The sequence below is a fragment of the Rhinolophus ferrumequinum genome, chromosome 7 (genome assembly GCF_004115265.2).
Source record: "Rhinolophus ferrumequinum isolate MPI-CBG mRhiFer1 chromosome 7, mRhiFer1_v1.p, whole genome shotgun sequence".
NCBI lineage: Eukaryota > Metazoa > Chordata > Mammalia > Chiroptera > Rhinolophidae > Rhinolophus > Rhinolophus ferrumequinum.
Genome location: NC_046290.1, coordinates 98,026,016 through 98,047,865, shown reverse-complemented (window position 1 = coordinate 98,047,865; position 21,850 = coordinate 98,026,016). Strand labels below are relative to the sequence as shown.

The following is a 21,850-nucleotide window of genomic DNA, read 5'->3' as shown; positions in this document are numbered from 1 at the left end:
GAACTTTGTCCACTGATAAAGTCGCTGCCTATGGGATGTAAGTGGTTTCTCTCTGTTACAACCAGCACTGACTTTAGGTGAACTGTAGATTTTAACGGGCAGTTGATCTTGTTCTCAGAGCTTCAGAGGGGTGGGCAGGGGAAAGAGGTTACTGAAATGTGGACTTTGCTTAGCTCACTGTGAGACAGTTTTCTGCCCTAGAACAAGCTGTCTCTAGACTTGATCAAGCAGATACGAGGTGATTGGGCCTCCAGTGGGAGAGTAGACGAGATGACGTCCACTGCTGGGTGGGAAAGCAGAGTGGCCAAGAGCCCGGGATTTGTGATTAAGGAAAGAGGAAGGGGCAGCTGCTTAGGAGTTGATGATCTGCCAGCCCAACTGTTGCTCCGGAGCTCAAATCAAAACAAGAGGCTGGAACGCTGGCAGTGAATGGGGATCAGAACCTGAGGCGACCACCTGGCAGTTGCCAGATGCCACAGGCCACCTGTTCCCTGAGCAGGCTCTAGGCCCCTTCCAAGCCCGCCCCGCCCTGGCCAGCTGTCGCCCAGCCTTTCTCAGAGCAGCACTCAAGCAAAGTGGGAGGAGGAGAAAGAGCATGCAAGTCGGGGACAACTCCCGCACCGACAGCCTGGGAGAGTCTCCAGCTCTGCCCAGCCAGACTTCTGCCCCTTGTGAAACAGGGATACTTTTCAAGAATAGGGGGAAAAAATATCAGATGAAAAGAAATGGCTTCAGAAATCCAAGTAAAAAGGCTTGGAGTGGCTGAAGATGGTGGCTTCAGGCCCAAATTGTGCTTTCCCAGTCTTTTCTATTTCTTCTCTTCTCTAGCCACCAGAATAAGTACAAAGAACACACTGGAGAAATAACACTTAAAGATTCAGAGACAGAGGCTTTGGTGGCTTGGACATGTATCAGGAATACCATCTGTGATATTTTTTTTTGCCGTAGAAATTGAGGGGGGAAAAATAGAGGAAAGAGAGAGAAATAAGCCCCGGCTGGGAACGGGCAGCGCGGGGTGAGGGCCTGCGTGGGCACAGGGAGCCGCAGCAGCAAAGCTTGTCAGGACTCAGCTGTGTCGGCCGCGTCCACGTGCCGGTGTGAGTGAGGGGAGCAGACCGCTGTGTCTCCTCTCAAACATGGATGGAGGTGACTCCCGACATCCGGGAAGGAGTGGGAGAACTCCCTGAGGCCCAGGCTTGGAGCTTGCTGCCCACAGTCCCGTGCAGATGTGGGTCCCTGAACCGTCCAAATTCCCCAAAGGACGGGGGACGCCAGGCTCCCCCAAGGCTCTTTCTCTTCTCTCATGTCCTCTGTGGCTTCGTTAACTTCTCTTCTCTCCCTTGGCCCCTGGCCTGCCACCCTACTGTGCTATGGTCCATGGGACTCTGTGGGGCAAAGAGGCTGCTGCCTGGGGAGGCTGGCCTCATGCTCTGGCCAGTCTCCCCAGGCAGCCTTTGGGAGGAAGCCCAGGTGAACTGTGACAGCCACTGCCCATAGGAAGGGACAGCCCAGGCCCCCTGGATGCTGAACCAAGGGCTGGAGCCAAGACTTGGAGCACATGTACTGCTACCTGGAGGCCGGAAGCCTCCCACGGCTCTGACCCAGCTCCCCCACCGCTCCCCCAAATGAGGAAACCATCCAAATACCCTGTCCTGTTGCTGGGTGACACTGAGGAAGAGGAGGGCTTCTCTTGGGACATTTGCTGGTGCTGTAGTTTAGAGGTGCAGCCTTGGAGAACAAGGGAACCCAAACTGCCATGAGCATATTGACTGCTTCAGATGTGGGCTCCATTCTGTCAGCGTGGATGTGGGTTTGGACTTTATGGGAGAACAGAGCGGGTCTTTTGGCTTCTTTGGTCTGAGGTGGTTTTGGCCCATTTCCTGTAGGAGGAAGGATCCCACAGGGACCCACTGAGAACCTCCCAGGAATTGGGGCTCAAGGCTAATGGTCAATGAGGATATTGCTTTTTTTGAACTTCGGCTTTAAGACTAAGCCAGGAGAGAGACGGGCTCAGTCAGGACCGGGCTCCTCCCCAAGCACCACCTTGTGATAGCATCTCAACGTCTCCCGGGACCCCACTTGACAGCCTGCAGACCTTTAGCTCTTTTCACTTCACAATTACCCTGAGACTCCGATATTTAAATTTGATGAACTCATTACCAAACAGCAGCATTTTCCATCAGCGTGCTTATAGACTCTGGTTCTCCTAGAACCCAAAAGACAAATGGCAACTCATAAGAGTATCTGTGTGTTGTGTGACACCAAGCAAGATGGGTCTGGGGAAAGAGGCCTGGGGCCACCATAGCCCAAGGGACTCTCCCCCCGTTTGTTTCCCATATGTACTTCCATGACAGAGGCCTGGCGTCTTTTTGGATTTTACTTTTCCATGAACAAAAGGGGCAGATACTTCCTCACTGGCTCCAAGGTCTGCAGAGGTGGGAGTCATTGCCTGGCAGCAGGAGGGGATGAATGGGATCGCTCAGCCAGAATACTCCCAACCCTCCTCTGCTTCCTTACAGGTATCGTCACCAGCCAACCCTCCTCATCTGGGGTCAACAGGGGGTTAGTAATCCAGTGCCAAATGTCAAATTCTGTTCTGCTTTGGGGTGTGGCAAGGGAACGGGGTGGGGGGCGGGGAGGCAAGTACGAGGGCAAGCTGGCTTTGTCTCAGCTCCAAGCTATGAGGGCTTTTGCTGTTAATAAGACCAAACCCGCAAACTAAAAGAGCCTTCTGCTACAGCCCAGGAACGCCCCCAGCCCTGCGTTCAGGAGAAATCAAGAAACAAACAAGGCTGTTTTGGGAAGTGCTCACATGTATTTATTTCACAAGTTGGGATATGGGGCAGCGGTGGTCACCAACAAGATGCCACCCAATGAGACTCTGTGAACCCCAAACTGGGCAACTACAGGGTTTGGTGCTGGGCAGGGCTTGGCCTGTGGGGAAAGCATGAGGGGAAAGATGGGCACTGGCGGAAGGGATGGCCTTCCGTTTTGGGGACCACACGGGGCAAGGCGGAGCCATGTCCTCCTGGCCAGTGAAGCCTGGCCACTGCACCCCCTTCCCTGTCCAGAGGCTTCTTGGCAGCGTCCTCCTGAACCAGGTGAGCAGTGAAGCATCAAGCCCAAAGCCACACTACTACATCTGCTCTACCACACACCCAGACACACATGCCACATGGTGTCACACATGCACCACACGTGCAGCTGCACACACCCTGCCACACGCACCACATGGGCACACACACTCATGCATGCATACAAGTCCATATATTAACTCTGATTTATAAGTGCACCCTAACCAGAGGGCAATCGAAAAGAATTATTACTCTTCAGAGAGGAATCGACTGCCTTCTCCTGTCAGCCAGCAAGTATGGGCTGGAATGAGATGAGCAGAGAGCATCCTCAAGGGTCCTGGTCGCCCCCGGCTGTGCTGGCTCCAGTCCCTACGCTCCAGGTGGAGGCCCCTTGCTGCCTCCCCTGCAGCAGCCTCTGTGAGGCAGGGTGCCCTGTGCCCCAGGCAGGCAGAGCTGCAGCGCCTGGCTTAGCCTGGGGCCCCTCACAGCTCCGACTATCCTGTGTGCTCAGGATGTTTCTGCTTCAACTCCCTGGAGACACAGGCAGAACAGCTGGCCAGGAACACAACAGCCCAGTGCCCAGGCAACCAAGGAAGTGCCAGCTCCTTCCAGGCCATCTCGGGGGGGGGGGTCCAAAAAGTCCAGAGCTGTAGCCCCCACAGTCACCTGATGGAAAGGTTTGGGGTGGAGGCTGCCTTGAGTTGTGAATGGACATCTGGGCAGAAGCAACCTCAGGGGAAACTGAGTCCCCGGGCCTCACCGCCTCCTCTGAGGAGGGGAGCTAAGATGTGGTTGAGCACCCCCCCCCCCACACACACACTTTGCTGAGGGCTGGGGTGGAACTCAGAAGCTGCTGCTGCTGCTGCAAGAGATGAGAAAGGAGAGGCCCCACCCGTCCCTGCCCTGACAGTGGTGGGACGACGACAAGCAGACGTGGATGTTTTACTCCTTGGTACCAGGTCCACATCCAGGCTGCAGAAGACACAGCTCCTGGGTTCCCAGAGAAGGGTTGGGGGTGCTTTTCCAGGATGCATGAGCCTCGTGGCAGCTGAGTGCCTGATGTGGACAAAGTCTCCACCCGGGCCCCCCGCGCTGCCCTGGACAGCCTCAGGGGCCCACCAGCAACTGCTGGCTCCCGGCTGTCCCTCCACCAGTGTGGCTGGTCCAGAGGACAGGCAGACCCTGTCCCAGGGGCCAGGCTTTGGGGTCCCCAGCTCCTTCCCACTACTTGATGGAGTTCTTAATCGTCCACCTCTGTCCCGTGCAGCTGCGGAGGATGAGGTCAATGCCAGCCAGGCCACGGTTCTCCACTTCCAGGCAGCGGCCAGTGCCCTTATTCATGATGGCTCCATTCTGGGAGAAGACGTGGCGGGGTGAGGGAGAGAGACAGACAGACAGAGAGAGAGAAACTTAACTATCATAGCGCCCAGCACATGGTCTCCTGGGGAGCAATCCCACCACAATTCTTTGCACAGGGGAGGGAAGGGTCACTGGGGCCTTCTCTGGAAACTCCAAAGTCAGAAAATAAATAAGCTTTAACAAATGTGAATGGCTGAACTAGGTGATGAACAAGTGTGGGGGATGGTGTCAAAATGGGGAATTTCCAGGGATACTCGAGGTCTGACTTTCTAAATCCTACTGCCTGGAGGTACGAGCAGATTTCAAGGAAATCACCCCCATACACCCCTCCCAAGATTTATCAGGACCAACCTAGCTTAGTGCTGCTATAGGGAGCGGAAGGCGGTCTCCCACAGAAATCACCCCACCAACTCCCCCAGCATGCTTTGGGCCCACGCACCGGGCCCAGGGCTAGAAGACCTCTGGTGTACTTTGTCAGGTTCTCTGGGGGAAGCCAGACTGCCCTGTGGCCGGCGGCACCCTCACCTCCTCCGGGGTGCTGGCCCTATCCATGGAGCACTCACCTGGATGAAGTTCCAGCGCTTGTACAGGCTGCTCTTGACCTTGTCACAGTCAAGGAGCTGGGGCAACCGACTCTTGGAGTTGTCCACCAGGCAGCGGGTGTCGGGCAGGAGCGTGGTGGTCCCCAGGGCTCCCAAGTGCAGAAAGCCTTCCTTGGTGTATCGGGCGAGCTGCGGAGAGCAGAGTGGCAGGTAGGGGTGAGACCATGAAAGGAAACAGGCTCAGGTCTGTGGGTGTCACCCATGCCTCCATCAGCGCTGCAGTCCTGGTTACCATCTCAGGCCTGTCACACCCCCCCCCTTCCCCAACTCACAGGTGAGCCCTGCCCAGGAAGCACTGGCTTGCTACGCCTGGAAACCGATTCCCTGGAGCACTCTGAGTTTTCCTAAGCAAGTCTTGTCAGTGTGGCAGGAGTCTGGCCTTCTGTCCAGCGTGGGCGAGCAGGGATAAGTGACAGAGCAGGGCAGCTGACTTCTAAAGCTCCACTCTGCTTTCAGCTGGCTGGGCCACCTTGAACAATTCATTTAACCTCTCTGAGCCTCCATTTCCTCCTCGTTTGCAAATTGGGATTAATTAACGCTACCCTGCTTCAAGAGGCCCAAAAAGGCAGTGCACAAAAGAAGAAAAAGATATTAAAAAGCATTCAGTCTCATAGGTGTTAAAATAAATAAACTAAAACAGCAAGGAGATACCACATTTTAAAAAAGAACTTACTCTTTCGTCAAAGTTAGCATAAGGTGCGCTGGAGGGAGGGTAAATTACTACAACCTTGCAAAAAGGGGGTTTCAAAACACATACTTTGTGCTTTTAAAATGTGCCTCTCCTTAGATTCAATAAATTCATGTTTAGAAATCTATCCCAATGAAATAATCAGAACTGTCAACAAGTTTATGTCTCGAGTATTTATTGCAACATTGTTTTATAATGACAGAAAAGCAGAAACATCCCAAATGTGCAGCGCAGTCCCAGTACTTGCTTTCTGCTCCGTGTACTGCAAGGAGCCCTAGGAGGTGGTGGTAGATTCCAACAATGGCCGTATCCTTCGTTCTCCCTTCTATACACCGGGGGTACTGTGATTTTGCAGCAATTTCCATCCACTCCAAGTGGAGTGTAGTTCCCCATTCCTTGAATGCTGGTGACCTGCTTTGGCCAACAGAGTGCAGCAGGAGCGAGGATGTGCCTGTCCTGAATTAGACCCTGCATCCTTCTGCTTCTTGTAACCCTGCTGCCCCATGGCAGTCAGCTCAGGATGGACTGCTAGAGGATGAGAGACGCACGTCTCAAGCAACAGTCAGTCAACCACCAGACAAGTGGATGAGGTCATCCGAGGTCAGCCAACCTGCGAGCTGATAAGAGATTCCTGAATGAATCCAGCCCAAACCAGCCAAGCCTTGTCCAGATCAGAGAACCACCCGCGGGTCTACACACTCATGAGCAATAATACATGCATACCGTTTTATGCCACTACGTTTTGGAGTAGTTGTGCAGCAGTAGCTAACTGATACAGACGCGGTGCTGCCTGCCAACCCTTCCCCCAGCAGGGCCCCTACTAGTTCATTGTTCCCCTCTCCTGACTGTCTGTGTTGTTTGAAACTTTGCATTCCAACTTTTGAACAAATGCACGCACCTATCACTCATGCTCCTTTAAAGGCAGGGGATGTATCTAATTTATTTCATTCCTTCTAGGAGAGAACCCACCGGCCAAGTGCTCAAAGCATGTTTGTGGATGAGCACATTGCAAATGCAGTAAACTTCAGCATTGAGAAAAATGCAGTGTGACATCATGATGGCCCTGGAAGGGACTGTGCTGAGTGGGGTGTGTCAGACTGAGAGAGACAGATACCATACGATCTCACTTATATGTGGAATCTAAAGAACAGAACAAACAAACAAAACAGACCCATAGACACACAGAACAAATAGTTACTAGATGGGAGGGGGCTGCGGAGATGGGTGAGGAAGGTGAAGGGATTAGGAAGTACAAACTGGCAGTTACAAAATAGTCACAGGGAAGTAAAGTACAGTATGGGAACTACAATTAATAATGTTGTAAAAACTTTGTATGGTGTCAGATGGGTGTCAGACTTATTGGGGGGATCACTTCATAAACTATATAGATGTCTAACCACTGCACTATACACCTGAAATTAATATAAAATAATATCGAATGTCAACTGTAATTGACAAAAAACAGTCACCGGGATGTAAAGTAAAGTACAGGGAAAATAGCCAGCAGTGTTCAAACAGCCATGTACAGTGTCAGGTGGGCAGTAGACTTGTTGGAGTTACCAGGTGGGTAAACGCAGGATCACTGTGTTGTTCTGTACACCTAAAACTAATTTAAAAAAAAGCATTAAGGAAGCCAAAAGTTAATTCTTTGAAAAATAAAATCTAATGAAATATAGAACAGTATTTTTTTCTATGACAAAATTAAAAAGTGATTGTGAGGGGGGATCTGTATGGAAATATTCAGATTGTATGATATCATCAATGTACATTTTAAATTCATAAAACAACACTATATATTGTCAAAATAAAAATAAAAAAATGCAGCCCATCTACTTATTTAAACTCTACAAGCACGCTTTGCAGAATCCTCTGTGTGCAGCTGTGGACAGGCTTCTGGGAACTAAGGAAGGCGCTGACTTGCCCCTGAGAAGGTTCCGGCATGAGCTAGTGAGGGCAGTGAGACAGGCACGCACATCCTTCACGCTTGTTCTTACAGTTCTGAGAGGTGGCTGGGGTAGGAGTGAGGATCGTTAATACACAACTGGTTCCTCATAAATTAACAAAATAAAATTACCAGCTGGCATGTACGGAAGACACTCTGTACGGAAGATACTTTTAAGCATTGTACAGAGAATAAAGAGTGGCATTTCCATAACAACCCCATGAGGTAGGTGCTATTACTCTCCCCATTTTAAAGACGAGGAAACCGAAGTGTGAAGATACGTGGTCACCTGGCTGGATCCTGGCCTCTCTCCTTGGGTTGCTAGAGACCTGGTGGTTGGAGGCCCTGGCCCAGCAGGTGTGCAGCTGAGGGGCCCCCTCCCAGGTGATCCCGGCCTCCTCCCGGGAGCCTGGGCATTTCCTTTGACTACTTACAAAGGAGTAAGAAGGCAGCTCTGCCTAGGGACACAAGTGCCTCTTCTCCAGGGGTGAAGATTCTCCACAGGGGCTCTCGCCTCCTGGTGGAAGCTACTCAGAAACCCTCTGCTCTATCCCCAACGGGGAGCCCGCCTGGTCCCCCCTGAAACAAAAGACAGGAATTTATTAAGTGCTCTTGAGAGAGATGCACTTAACATACGCTTTAAACCCAAATTAGTTTCAAATCAGAGTAACTGTTAGAGGCAAAAGAGTAAGAAAATCGAAACCCTCCCTTACCCCTCCCTCAACAATGTGTCTAAATATATCTAAATTCACCAAATGCAAAGTGATGAATGACAGCAAGCTGCCTTTATGTTCAGGGGAAAGATATACACAGCTGCTTATTGAAATTATGAATCAATCTATTATCCAGTAGGCAAATGAGCAGCGCTAAGAACATTAATTAACTGAACAGATCTGTGACCCAGATGTTCCAAGAGTGAAGCTAAATGCCACTAAGAGTGAGAGTCTCTCCTGTCTGAGGTCTGTGAGGGCATGAAAACAATGAGACCCAGGCTGCTTAGACCTGCAAAGGCCTTAGCACCAGCCCTAAGCCATGCAGGCATCAGGGCGGGCAGGGCAGGTGAGGACAGCCTGCAGGAGTTCTGCTCCGGGGAAGGTCATTTCTCACACCACAAACGTGAGGCCACGTGTACAGATGCACTGGCCTGGCCAAGGGGCCAGGGTCAGGGGAAAGATGCTGTGGTCTGAAAGGAACCTGAAAGGTAAGTCAGGCCACCAGATCTCACACTTGCTTCTCCCCAGTGAGGCAGCAGGGCCATGAGCACTGGGACTTGCCGTCACCCATGTGCCCCGGGATTGGGAGTCTGCCTAGCCTATCACCCAGTGCTTCCTACCCCCACGCTCCCTCCTGAAGGACCTCTGCTCCTTGACTTCTGCATGTCAACAGGCTTCCCTGCCTTCAGGGTTTTGCTCTAGTGGTTTCCCAGCCTGGAAATGCCATTTATTGGCCTTTGTCTAGAACTTTCTGGCTTCCCCGTGGCTGGACCTCAGTGCAGTTCTCTCCAATCCATAACGTCTTCTCTAACTTCCCTGTCGTCTCCTGCCAAGTCTTCAGCGCAACAGAGACCCATACGCCGTGGTGCCTCCCTTCAGGGCTTGGGAGGGTCCCGCCTCCTCTTCACCACTGTTTCCATTCACCAGGGGAAGCATGTTGGGTTCTTTCCACTTTGGGCTATTATGAAGCATGCTGTTATGAACACTCATGTATAAGTTTTTGTGTGAAGGTATGTTTTCAAATCTCTTAGGTATAAATCTAGAAGTAGAATTGCTAATTGTTGGGTCGTATGGTAAGTCTATGTTTAACTTTTTGAGAAATTGTTGAACTGTTTTCAAAGCAGCTGCACCATTTTCCATTCCCACCAACAGTGAACCAGAGTTCCAATTTCTCTATATCCTGGCCAACTCTTGGTATTGTTGTTAAATAAAAAAATTACATTCAAGCCATCCTAGTGGGTGTGAAGTGGTGTCTCACTGTGGTCTTGATTTGCATTTCCCTAATAACTAATGACGGTGAACATTATCAGCTTATCTTCTTTGGAGAAATGTCTACTCAGATCCTTTGCCCAGTTTTTAATTGGGTTATCTTTTTATTGTTGAGTTGTAAGAGTTCTTCATATTTCTGGATGCTAGACCGATTTCACATATATGATTTATTAATATTTTCTCCCTTTCTGTGGGTTTTTTTCCCCACTTTCTTGATAGGGTCCTTTGAAGCTCAAAAGTTTTAAATTTTGATAAAGTCCAATTTATCTATTTTTTTTCTTTGGTTACTTGTGCTTTTTGATCTAAGAAATCATTGCCAGCTTCTCCCTGGTTTTGACAACCGAGATGGCGCAGTAGGTAAATGCTGTGCTTACCTTCTCTCACAACCACATCAAAACTACAACTAACCTACAAAACAACCATCATTGAGAATTGACTAAAATCAACCTGAACTGAAGCCTTTCAACTAAGGACGTGCAGAAGAAGCCACCTCCAGACTGGTAGGAAAGCCAGAGACGCGGACCGGGCTGGTCCACACCCACGTGTAACCATTAAAGATTGTGAGGGCTATTTCAGCTGTGGGGGTCCCCCCATCCCCTAAAGGAGCAAGAGATCCCAGCCGATCCCCAGCCCAGGATGCCAGTGCTGAGGAGAGAAGCCCCCATAATTTCTGATTGTGAAACACAGTGGAGATGGTGACTCAGTGAGACAGTGAGGCTGCACTCACAGGCACTCCTCTTAAAGGGACCACACGCCGACTTACCCACCAGTGCAATCACTCGCTCTGAGCTCCAGCGCTGGGCAGCAGGTGGAAAGCCAGCAGGTGGGGAACTGAGTTACCGGGCTTGGGATGGGGGCTGGAGAGGCGGTTTTCTCCTGGACGGGGGAGCTGGTGGAGGCCATTGTTTCTTTGTTGAGCCCTCCCCTTCCCCAGTGTGCAGATGCAGGCGGCCACCATATCTGGTCTCTGCTGTTCATTTACTATGCCCTGGCTATTTGAGACCCTGTTCCGCCCAACTTTCAGGCACACCTAGGCTGCTTTCAGTGGCTTTTATGTGTGCAGACCACCTGCCTTGGCTCAAGCTGCAGACTTTCCTAGGGTCTCTCAAAGGTTTGCAGAACCCAGACAAGCAGCATCTGGCTTGAGTGTGTCCTGTACCTCTGGCTGAGCAGCCCTAAGCCAGCACTAGCAGCAGCTGGCCTTAGTTCATGGCTTGGCCTCTCAAGGAGTTTCCAAGCACAGCATGGGTGGCAGCCATCTGTGGATTTCTTTCTGGCTTCTTCTGGTTGGCCCCGGGGCATGGGCTGTGGCTGAAGTAGACCTACAGCGGATCCCCTCAGGTGGTCCTGGGGCTGGAGCCCCCAGTGGCCAGCTTCAAAACAAGCTGGAGCATTACCCAACTGCCTACAAGTACGATATACCCAAGGAGCAGATTGGGCAGGCATCAGAGCTCTGCTGAGGCAGATCCTGCTCCATAGGATCAGCCCCTGCACAACAACCCTTCCACTGTAGTCAAGGCCAGTCCTCACAACCAGTGAGCCCAAAGGTCTGTCCCTCACATTGATGTGCAATTATCAACCAAGGCTCAACTACAAGAGGAGGGTACACACAACCCACACAAGGGACACACTTGGAGCGTGTGGCTCAGGTGACCAGGAAGACTGCATCACTAAGCCCCACAGCACACCTACTACATAAGGCCACTCTACTAAGACCAGAAAACATAGCAGGCCTACCTAATACATAGAAATAAACACAGGGAGGCAGCCAGAATGGGGAGACAAAGAAACATGTCCCAAATGAAAGAATAGAATAAAGCTCCAGAAAAAGAACTAAGCGAAATGGAAATAAGCAATCTATCAGATGCAGAGCTCCAAACACTGGGTATAAGGATGCTCGGTGATCTCAGAGAGAACTTCAACAGAAAGATAAGAAGTATAACAATGGAGATGAAAACCATAAAAAAGAACCAGTCAGAAATAAAAGATACAATAATGAAAACAAATAATATATTACAGGGTATCAACAGTAGATTAAATGAAGCAAAGGATCCAACCAGCGATGTAGAAGATACGGTAGCAGAAAATGCCCAACCAGAACAGCAAAAAGAAAAAAGAATCCAAAAAATTGAGGAGAGATTAAGGGGTCTCCAGGACAGTATCAAGCATGATAGTGGTACCAGAAAGAGAAGAGAGAGGGCAGTGAATTGAAAACCTTGTCAAAGAAATAATGACAGAAAACTTCCCTAACCTGGTGAAGGAACTAGACATACAAGTCCAGGAAGCACAGAGAGTGCCAAACAAGATAAACCCAAAGAGGCCAACACCAAGACACATCATAATTAAAATGCCAAATGTTAAATACAAAGAGAGAATCTTCAAAGCAGCAACAGAAAAGCAGTTAGTTACCTACAAGGGAGCCCCCATAAGACTGTCAGCTGATTTCTCAACAGAAACTTTGCAGCAAGAAGGGAGTGGCAGGAAATATTCCAAGCGATGTAAAGCAACGACATACAACCAAGATTGCTCTACCCAGCAAGTCTGTCATTTAGAATTGAAGGACAGATAAGGAGCTTCCCACACAAGAAAAAGCTGAAGGAGTTCATCACCACCAAACCAGTATTACAAGGACTCTTAGAGAGACTTCTCTAAGATGGGAGGGTGGTTAAGGACAGGTGAAAGGGGAAAGGATTAAGAACAAAATGGGATTTATAGATGATGTAATACAGAATTGTACACCTGGAAAAAAAAAAAGCAGCAAAGAATATGAATAGGCAATCCACAGAAGCAGAAGCCCAAATGAATAAAACTTTTATAAAGAGCTAAAAAAAAAAAAAGAACAAATTGGGTGTTATACAGTAGTCACGAGGATGTAGGTTATAGCATAAGGAATATAGCCAACAATATTGTAATAACTAGGTATGGTGCCAGATCTATCAGGGTGATAGATGAGAATGGGGTTGGGGTCAGGGCGAAAAAGGTGAAGCCATTAAGAAATATAAATTGATAGTTAATACAGTGTGGGGAATACAATCAACAGTGTTGTAAAGATCATGTAAGGTGCCAGACGGGCACTGGACTTATCAGGGGGATCACGTCATAGGCTGTGTAGAGGCCTGACCAACGTGCTATACACCTGAAGGGCTGAAGTAGAATAATATTGAATGTCAACTGTAACTAGATATATAAGTATACATAGTCATGGGATGTGCAGTACAACATATGGAAGATAGTCAATGGTATTGTGACAGCTATAGAAGATATCAGAGGGGTCGTAGCTTTGGGGGGTGGGTTATCACTTTGTGAGGGGTTTAAATGTCTAACTATTACGTTGCTTTGTACATCTTAAACTAATAAAATAAAGAAAAAGAAAAAAAAAGAAACTGTTGCCAAATCCAAGGTAAATCCATAGATTTACCTCTATCGCTAGTGCAAGCAGTGTCGTTTTCTGCGAACCACAGGCCACCATCCTGGTACCTCATGGTCACTCTGAACTGTGGGCTCTGAAGTCTTCCTGGTTCCTGCTGCTGCAGGGCCAGTGCCAACTACCCACACTCACTGCAGACCCATCCGGAGCCCACTGTGCCTGGGCCTTGCCCAGCTCTCTCATCTTTTCATTCACCTCATGTGACTCGGTCAGTCAATGTGACTCTCTGTCACCTCGTGTGACTCCTTACCACCCCATCAGGGTCTTCATTTTAAAAATATGTCCTTTGTCCTCAGTCCCCAGCCTGGTGTCCCGGGCCTTCACTGCCCTCAGAGTATCTTGCCTCCCTCTTTGTTGAGAAGTTATCTCTCCTACACCCCAAAACCTGACTTCCTTCCCATTTCCTCACTTCCTTTCAGTCTCTGTCCACTCCTCACTCTGCAAATACCTTAAGTCATTATTTCTCCCTTTTTATTTCTTCCTAGCCACAAACACAACCGGATCTTTATGCCCAGAAAATCTTCTCTAGACTCAGCTCTAATTACTTCCTAGTTTTGTCCTTGGACTTCCTCTCTTTGATGTCTTAGCTTGGCAACGTGGCTTCCACCACCACAATTCCCTGCAATCACTCTCCTGAAGATCAACAAGGTTACTCCCTCAACCATCAACTTCAATTGCTTTTTCTTCGTCTGTATTGGGCACAGCCGGCGGGTCAGATGCTGTGCTGGGCACAGGTGACAGTACCTCTTCTCTCACACCCAGCGTCCTGCGGAGCTTGCCATTCTCAGGGCTCTCAGTAGCATCTGTGCTAACTTTGCTAACTGTGCCAAATCTACATCCAAACCAAACTTCCCACCCAGTTCTAGATTAGTATGTCTAAGTCCCCACTTGACGTGCCACTTGGGTGTCTAACGAGCACTTCAAATTTACATGACCCAAAGCAAATTCCGCCTCCTCTGTGTAACCCACACTCCTCCTGACGCTCATCCAGCATCTGTTCCGTCTTGGTAGTGACAACCCCATCCTCCTTGTTGCTTAGGCCAAACACTTTGGTTTTACTCTTTATTTGTCTCTCCCTCTGACCGACCATATTCAGTCCATTAGCAAAGCGTATCCCGATTTCACCTCCACTGCTACCTCCCTGTTCCAAGCCACCATCATCTTTGGACTAGATTACTACAATGGCCCCCTAATTGGTCTCCCAGCTCCCATCCTTGCCTCCCTTGGTCTTTTTCCAATATAGCATTCAGAGTGATTGCTTTTAAAATATTACGTTAAAATTATATTACCGTAAGTTGGAGTCAGGCCATGCTATTCCTTCACTCAACATCCTTCAAAGTCTTCCTACCTCGCTCAAAATAAAAGTCCAAACCGTTACTATGGACTACACAATCTAAGACCAACACAATATAATCATAGCTTCTGAGCCCAACTCCCACCACTCTGCCCCTTGCTCACGTTGCTCCAGCCACACTGGTCTCCGTGTTGTTCGCTAACAGGCCACAGCTGCTGCTCAGAGCCTCTGAACTTGCTGCTCCTTCTCTCTTGAATGCTCTTCCCCAACATAAGAATGGCTCACTCCCTCATCTCTTTCAAGGTTCTGCCTAAATGTCATCTTCTTGGAAATTCTTTCTCTTGCCAATCTTATTTAAAATGTCACCTCCACCACTTGCTCCTCCCTCCCTTGCCTTATTTCTCTCCAAGCACATATTATCTTCTATAGACTATATGTGTTCCTTATTTACAGACTTTGCTGTCTGGCTCCCTCACTAGCATGTGTGAGGTATGAAGGCAGAAGCTTTGTCTGTCGTTTTTTATCCCCAGCCTTGTCCCTAGCTCTTAGAAGAGTGACTGGCCCAGAGGAAGTGCTGATGTCCTATTGACATCATGAATGAATGACACAGTGCGTGCCTTCAAGGAGCTCACACCTTACTCAGGTAAGCAGGCAAAGAAAGAGGCGAGGATGACAACGTGTGAAATAATGGTATAAAATATGCTAAACGTCATCTTAGAGCCAGAAGAGGTAGAGGCCCCAGTCCAGAAGAGGGAAGGCAGGGAAGGCTGCCTGAGGAGAGGGCCTTTTGGCTAACCAAATGAGTAGCAGAGGGCAGACCAGACCAGACCAAGGCCGTAGCGCATCCAAAGGACTAGAGACCAGAGGAGATGATGGAGTGTAAGGGCTGTGACGGGGCAGAAGTGGGGAGGGCGGGTACACTGCGGGCGAGCCTGCACCATACAGATGCACCACACTCAGGAATCGGGACGTTACACGAGGAGCCATCTGAGTAGTGAGATGACCACACTGGCTGCTGAGTGGAGAACGAACTGCATGGGGCGTGACGGAAGTCCCGGGCTGATGGAAAACTGAACTCAAGTGGTGACACTGAAGGAAGAGAGAACGTGACAGATTTGAGAAGTGCATCTAAATTAAGAATGACTCCGTCTTCCCGGTGAGTTGAATCTTTCATCATCATGACATGATACCATTCATCTTTAATAATGCATTTTGTGTGGAAGGCCATTTTGTTTGATATTAATGTACTTAGTCCAGCTTTCTGCTCTTTAGGATTTGCCGGCCATTCCCTGTTCTATTCCCTTTTCCATCCATTGCCTTTTACTTTCAACATTTCCCTCCTTGTGTTTTAAATGCATCTCTTGAAAACAGATTACTCCTGGAATTTAAAAGATTTGAGGTGATAGTCTCTGTGTTTTAACCGGAAAGATTAGTCCATTTGTTTTTACTGTGAGTAATGATATATTTGACCTATTTCTACTATCTTTCTTATACTTTCTGTGTGTCCAACCTTCCCTGTTTCCTTTTTCTCCTCTATTTGCCTTTGTTTGGATTGGCTACATTTTTATTTATTTGTTGGAATATTATCATATTTCATTGTTCCCCTCCACATATTAGGAAATCATATTCCATTTCTGTTATTCTATTGTTCACGCTTGGAATTTAACCATTAACAATTTAGCAAAATCTAATGTTATTCAATATCTTAACATCTACTTCCACTCAATAAAATTCATGAACATTAGGATACAAAATTTCATCACCTCTGTTCAATGTTTTGGTTATATTTCCCCACCCCAAAAATACATTGTTATTTTAGGTAAGAAATACTTGTTTAGATTCACCTATATTATTATAAATTTCTTTGATTGGAATTCATTCTTGCTTCAAGACATTCTTCTGGGGTCATTTTCTTTCTTCTTGAAGTACATTACTTAGAAGTTCCTTTGGTGATTGTCAGATTTTGTTTATCGGAAAATGCCTTGGGGTGATTTCTTACGCAGCAAAAGCTAATGCATACAGTTGCTGTTGTTTACCTAGAAAGGTTTTTAAATGATATCTGTTGCACATGATCTGGAACCTAGTTATAAGTAGTGGGGAGAATTCAAAGCATCTAACCTGCTCTATTGTTAGAAGCTAGCTCATCATCTCCTCTCTGTATGTTCACCTATAAAATTATGGCCAACCCACTCTCTGTGGAATTTGTCACCTCAGTAGGATGCTCACGGTTGCCAAGGTAACCCTGCTCATAGGAGGAGAAGCATGTGCTCACATATCATGTGCTCCACTGAGGGGCTTCCTCTTCTGAGCTGATGCCTGCCTGAAACTTGTTGACACTCACTTTTCCAGTTGTGCTCACCAGACAGCTGGCTCCCTGATCTCTCCCCAAGCTCTAGGTTTGTCAACTTGAATCACCTTTTCCTTTCCCTCTTCCTCTCCCTCATCCACAAAGTTACAGTCTCACAGTTCCTGCCTGTATATGTCTCTGAGATGTTTTCTCCTAGTATCCCAGGACAGACTCTTAGACCTGAATTGCTGCAGTAGCTTTGTAACTGGTCCTTCTCCCTGCAGGACTTCCCAGTTCCCAATGTCCTACCCAATCCTTCAGGTTCAAATCCTGTCATCCCCTGCCTCAGCCTTCAGTTGCTCCCTCTGTCCACTGATTTAAGGGTGAACTCTTCACCATGACATTCCACTACAGGACTCCAGCTGACCACTTCAGGCTCAACTCTTAGCTTCTTGGCTTAGTCTGACAGATGACTTGAGATTTCTCAAAAACAGCCCTACAGGGAGGATGTCCCCACCCTACCCCTACCATCCCCACTGGCTCCCACAGCCCCCACACAGTTGTGGTCCCTCTCAACTTACATAATCGTGTATTTTATGGATGCGTATTTCCTTGTTACAGGTTGCTGTTGTTGTTGTTTTAGGACAGCACTATCTTATGCATTTCTATACAGCATAAGGAATGAGAAAAGTATCTTGCAAAAAGCAAATGTTTTATAAATGTCTTTTGAATTGAATGGGATTATTCTAGCTTTGGCTGCTGGGCCCAAGAGGAGAAATGAATGTTATTAACTACAACACTAACGCATTAAGGGGAAAACCTCTGAGTTCAAACAGAGTTAATTCTCACTTAGGAAAAAAAAAGAAATTTCTGTTTGAGATGATCTAAGAAGCACACACAGCTATTAACCCACATTTGACAGCCTTGAGGGAAAATTAAAACATCCAGGGTATAGCCAGCTAAACAAAAACCAGCCAGATTATTGTGGAATGACTCTGGAACATAGCAAAATCCATTGGATTGTCAATAAAAGCATGGCTTGCAATTGCTTTCATGGTAAGGGTCTTTCTCATCACTTTAAAATCAGGCCTAGTCAGTAGAAAACCATGGCTAAATGAAAAATGGAGTTTACCCACCTTCTACACATGACACAGAGATATGGGTTCCATTGATTCAAACCTGCTTTAGGGTGAATTTGTTTGTGGCTTGGCAGAAGCCACAAGAATGGTTTCTGGTGACTACATGTGTACATGAATATTCTTAGAAACAAATAGCCTTTCTCCATCACTGTCAGGGCATGCCAGATCCTATACTGAATACGAAACAAATGTCTCCAAATTGTATCCAGAGAGGGCAAGAGGTAGCTGCCTTGGAGCTGGGGCTGGAGAAAAGGGGCAGGAGGAATCTCTGGGCCGTGGGGTGAGGGGGATGGAAATATTCTGTATCTTGATTGGGGAGGTAATGTTACAGATGTGTACAGCTGTCAAAACTCGTCAGATTTATATGAGTACTTTAAGTAGATACAGTTCATTCTATTTATCATTGCATTTACCTTATACTTCAATAAAGTTAATTAAAGTATATATCTGGACGCTTAGAAGGCATTTTAGAGAACCAGATTTTTTTTTTTTTTTTTCAGAGAGCCAGTTTCTGGAGGTGGGATGGCCCCAGGGGCCTCCCTCCTCAGTATTCCTTCTTCATCACTGGTGACTCATCATGCTGGATTACAGTGTTATGTTTTCAAAAAATGCACTTGCTACTTAGAATGAATGGGGATCCTGCAGAGACAGGTGCAGGAGCGGGTGGGTGGATCAGGGCAGTGCCAATGGAGGGGGTGGCAGGGCCCGGCCCACATAGTTTACCAAGAGAGCTGGGGCCCCTTGGAGAAAGGTCCCCTAGGTGTGTGGTCAGAAGAGCAAGTGGGAGAGGGAAGGTGAGCAGTAGAGCTGCCTCCGACTTCCCAGGGGCCTGAAGCAAATTCCTAAGCATGCCTTCCAAGCCCACGCTGACTGTTAAAGAAACAGTAACACAGACTATTTTTCAATAAACAGATGCATTTCTTTCTTGTCTCTGTGTGAAATCGGAAGGTAAGATTGTATCCTGTGCTCCCTTTTTAGCTCGATCTTAGTTAAATCTGTCTCACATTCTCATTTTTATAATTGATAAAGCATCCCTGGCTTTGTGCCGTGTCACCAAAGGGGCAGAATATTATATGGGTAAGGACTTGAACTCTGAAGTTTGCTGAAGAAATCCAAGCTCTGCCACTTAATGGTTTTATGATCCTGGGCCAGTTACTTTAGCCCAGGCTTTGTGGGGCTTTGTTTCCTCATCTTCAAAATGGGGACAATTTTAGGATTTGGTAAACCTACCAAGTAGGGTAGTTATGAAATTCAATAAACGAGTGAGAAGAGGACGTGGTACATAGTAAGCCCTGTATGTTTGTTATGCTTATTTCCCTGACTTTGCACGCCCATGGAGGACGGAACCTTGCTTCTGCTTCACCAAAGACTTCAGTTCTTCCCTACAAACTCCGGTGTGGCCCCACAGGGCCCGCATGTCCTGGCTCTGGCTCTTTCCTGGCACTCAGCTACCCCAGGCTGCCTGTCCTCTCCCAGAGCCTTTGTCTCCAAGGTCAGGGGTGCTGCCCCAAGTACTGGGCAGCTGCGTGCCCCCAGGCAGCCATCCAGCTACCCAGGGCTCTCCTGGGCTGGGTCGGCGGTTTCTTGTGTCAGACCCCTGACCCAGGAAAGTCTGCATCCTGCCCCCTGCTCTTCCCCTGCCCTCCTCTTTCCCTCCCCCACTAAACTTCCCTGATTTGATCCAGACCTTGTGTGCCTTGCCTGGAACGGGCCAGATTCCTGGAAGGCTAAGGTTTTGCATTGGACTGTTGGTACTCAGCTCTGTATCCATAAAGCTACCCTGGGTCCCACGGATGCCCCAGGCCCTGAGCTCACAGCCTCTCATCTCTGATGTGTGCCCCTCCTCCACACCTCTGCAATGAGGACAAGAGTTGCGCCAGTGTTCTGCTTCTGGCATGTTGCCTGATGTGTCCCAGGCAAACCATTTACTTGGTCAGCCTCGCCCACCTGGGGATTCAGAGCCTTAGATGCGGGCCTGGGTGTGACATTCACGTGTGACAGTGGATGTGAAGATGCACTGAATGGAGCCAGCCCCTGAGATTCAGGTCCAGGTTTGAATGTCACCAAATGGCCATTACACTCCAGGCCTTGTTCTGGGTCTGTTAATTTGCATAATGGTGTTTAACCCTAAAAATGTGGGGACACTTTCCATTTTATACTTTCAACTGAAAAGATGATATTTTTTTCTCTCAACTCTAGAAGCCAAAACTCCCCTTGGCACAGTGCCTTCTCCTTCCTCAGTCCGTGGACCTTTCCACCTAGACTGGCTTTTCTCACGCAGCCACGTCCGCCTGCCCACCTGAGCCCAGGAGCTTATCCTGGAGCTTGTGCCAGGCTGCGGCCACCCTGGGCTGGCTTCATGGCCACAGCACGGGCCTGGCCAAAGCATCCAGGCTTTTCCTGCCAAGAGCTCACATGCCCTTTGTGACTCTTCATTCACCATTAACACGTGTTCATGGCACCAGGTGCCCCAGCCTCCTAGGTTGGAGAGAATGCGTCCCTGGGATGTGGGGCCTTCATCTCTGTAAGCTATGCCGGCAGAGCTAGAAATTGTAGTTCTCACAGGCCTAATTCTGGGCTGGCAGGTCAGTCAGTTTCTGTTTCTGTTGAGATAAATTCATAAATTTCTCTCAGAAAAAAGGCATAAATTTCTGCTCCCACATCCCCTTACTTGACCCAGGGGAAACTTAGTTTTGCTCAAATTCAGGTGACAGAGCATTACTCCTCAGTGTTCTCTGGATTTTCCACTAATGTTTTAGGAATGTAATTAGTTCCTTTCTGTTTAGACTTTCACTCCCCTTCACTTTGCCTTAAATGTGCTCTCCAGTTCCAGCCCCGGCAGCCACCCCACCTGTCTTCTCGCCTTCTCTCAAAGTCAAGCTTCTGGAGAGCTCTCCCCATCGCCGCCCTTTCTCCCTGCACCTGCTCCATGCTCCCTGGAGAGTCCTCTCACCCACAGTTGCTTTGTTACTACACCTCCATGCAGCACAGTCTAGCTTACTCTGGGCAGCAGCATTTGACGCTACCATTCCTGGGTGTGACACTCACCCTTCTAGTGTCAACTGCTCTGGCTCTGTTGCCCGCTAAACGTGGAGCTGCCCTAGGGTCTGTCCCAGGACCACTGCTTGGTGCTCCCTCACACCCACCCCAGAGCCCCATCTGTCCTCAGCACCGGCTGGAATATTCGGCTGCCTGGAGGACGTCACTATTAGGGTTTCCGAAGCCCACCCCCCAATAAACTCACATTGCCCCAAACAGAGCTCATCCTCCTCTCCTGAAACCTTGGCCTGTTCATGGCCAAACCAACTATTTATGGGGAAGACACTGAGGCTGATCTGATGAAACCCACATCCTATGCACAAGTCCTTCCTGCGAGGCTTCTTGGGATTCACCTTCAAGACCTGGCTGGTTGACACCTCCATCTCCATGGGGGAGCCACAGACCCAGGCTCTGCAGCAATTTCAGACCTGAACCTCTCTTGTGGGAGCAGTATCAGGCAGACAAGATGACTGATAGGAGCTCCTTGAAAGAAGGGCCCATCACCTATGATACTCAACCCCTGGAGCTACAGGAGGAAGCCCTGAGGAAGCCACACAACCAACGTCAGTGTGTACACGCCAGCCTCAGTGGGCCCCACGGGGGTGAAAATCTAGCGAGCTGTCTGATCCGTGGCACTGTGTACAAGCCCTCGCTCCCGAGTCCGGCAGGTGGAGTGATGAGGACAATCATGGGCATTCTGCTGCCCCCCTGGTCCTCCTGGCCGCCGACAGTGTGAACCCACTGTCCTGAGCTGGCGTCCTGCACCGGGGGCCTGAAACCCATTAGCCCTGAACTCTCCTGCGTCGGCCCTTGATTGGCCATGTTCTCAGACCCTCTCCATTCCAAACAAGCAACGTATTTCAAAATAATAATTCAACAGACACCGCTGCTCCAGAGAAAAAGGGAAACTCTGAACTAAAAGGCCACCTGCCGTTTGCACTGACCCTGAGGTGCTTAGGCCCTAAGCACCTTCACCAACAGCCTTCACCTTCCCCCTCGTCCCTCAGAAACAACAGT

The 21,850-nt window shown here is 48.7% G+C and overlaps 1 protein-coding gene across 2 annotated transcripts in view; it reads right to left on the bottom strand.

Annotated features, from left to right (window-relative positions):
• Positions 1-2,795: 2,795 nt before the first annotated feature.
• The window catches only part of GALNT17 (polypeptide N-acetylgalactosaminyltransferase 17), a 529,087-nt gene continuing 510,032 nt past the window's right edge, over positions 2,796-21,850 (bottom strand). For both annotated transcript variants that reach the window (XM_033110448.1, XM_033110449.1), the window contains exons 10-11: positions 4,997-5,164; positions 2,796-4,427 (exon numbers count right to left, since the gene is read on the bottom strand). In XM_033110448.1, the coding sequence (XP_032966339.1) occupies positions 4,299-4,427; positions 4,997-5,164 (297 nt within the window). In that variant the 3' untranslated portion in view covers positions 2,796-4,298. The remainder of the gene's footprint in view (positions 4,428-4,996; positions 5,165-21,850) is intronic.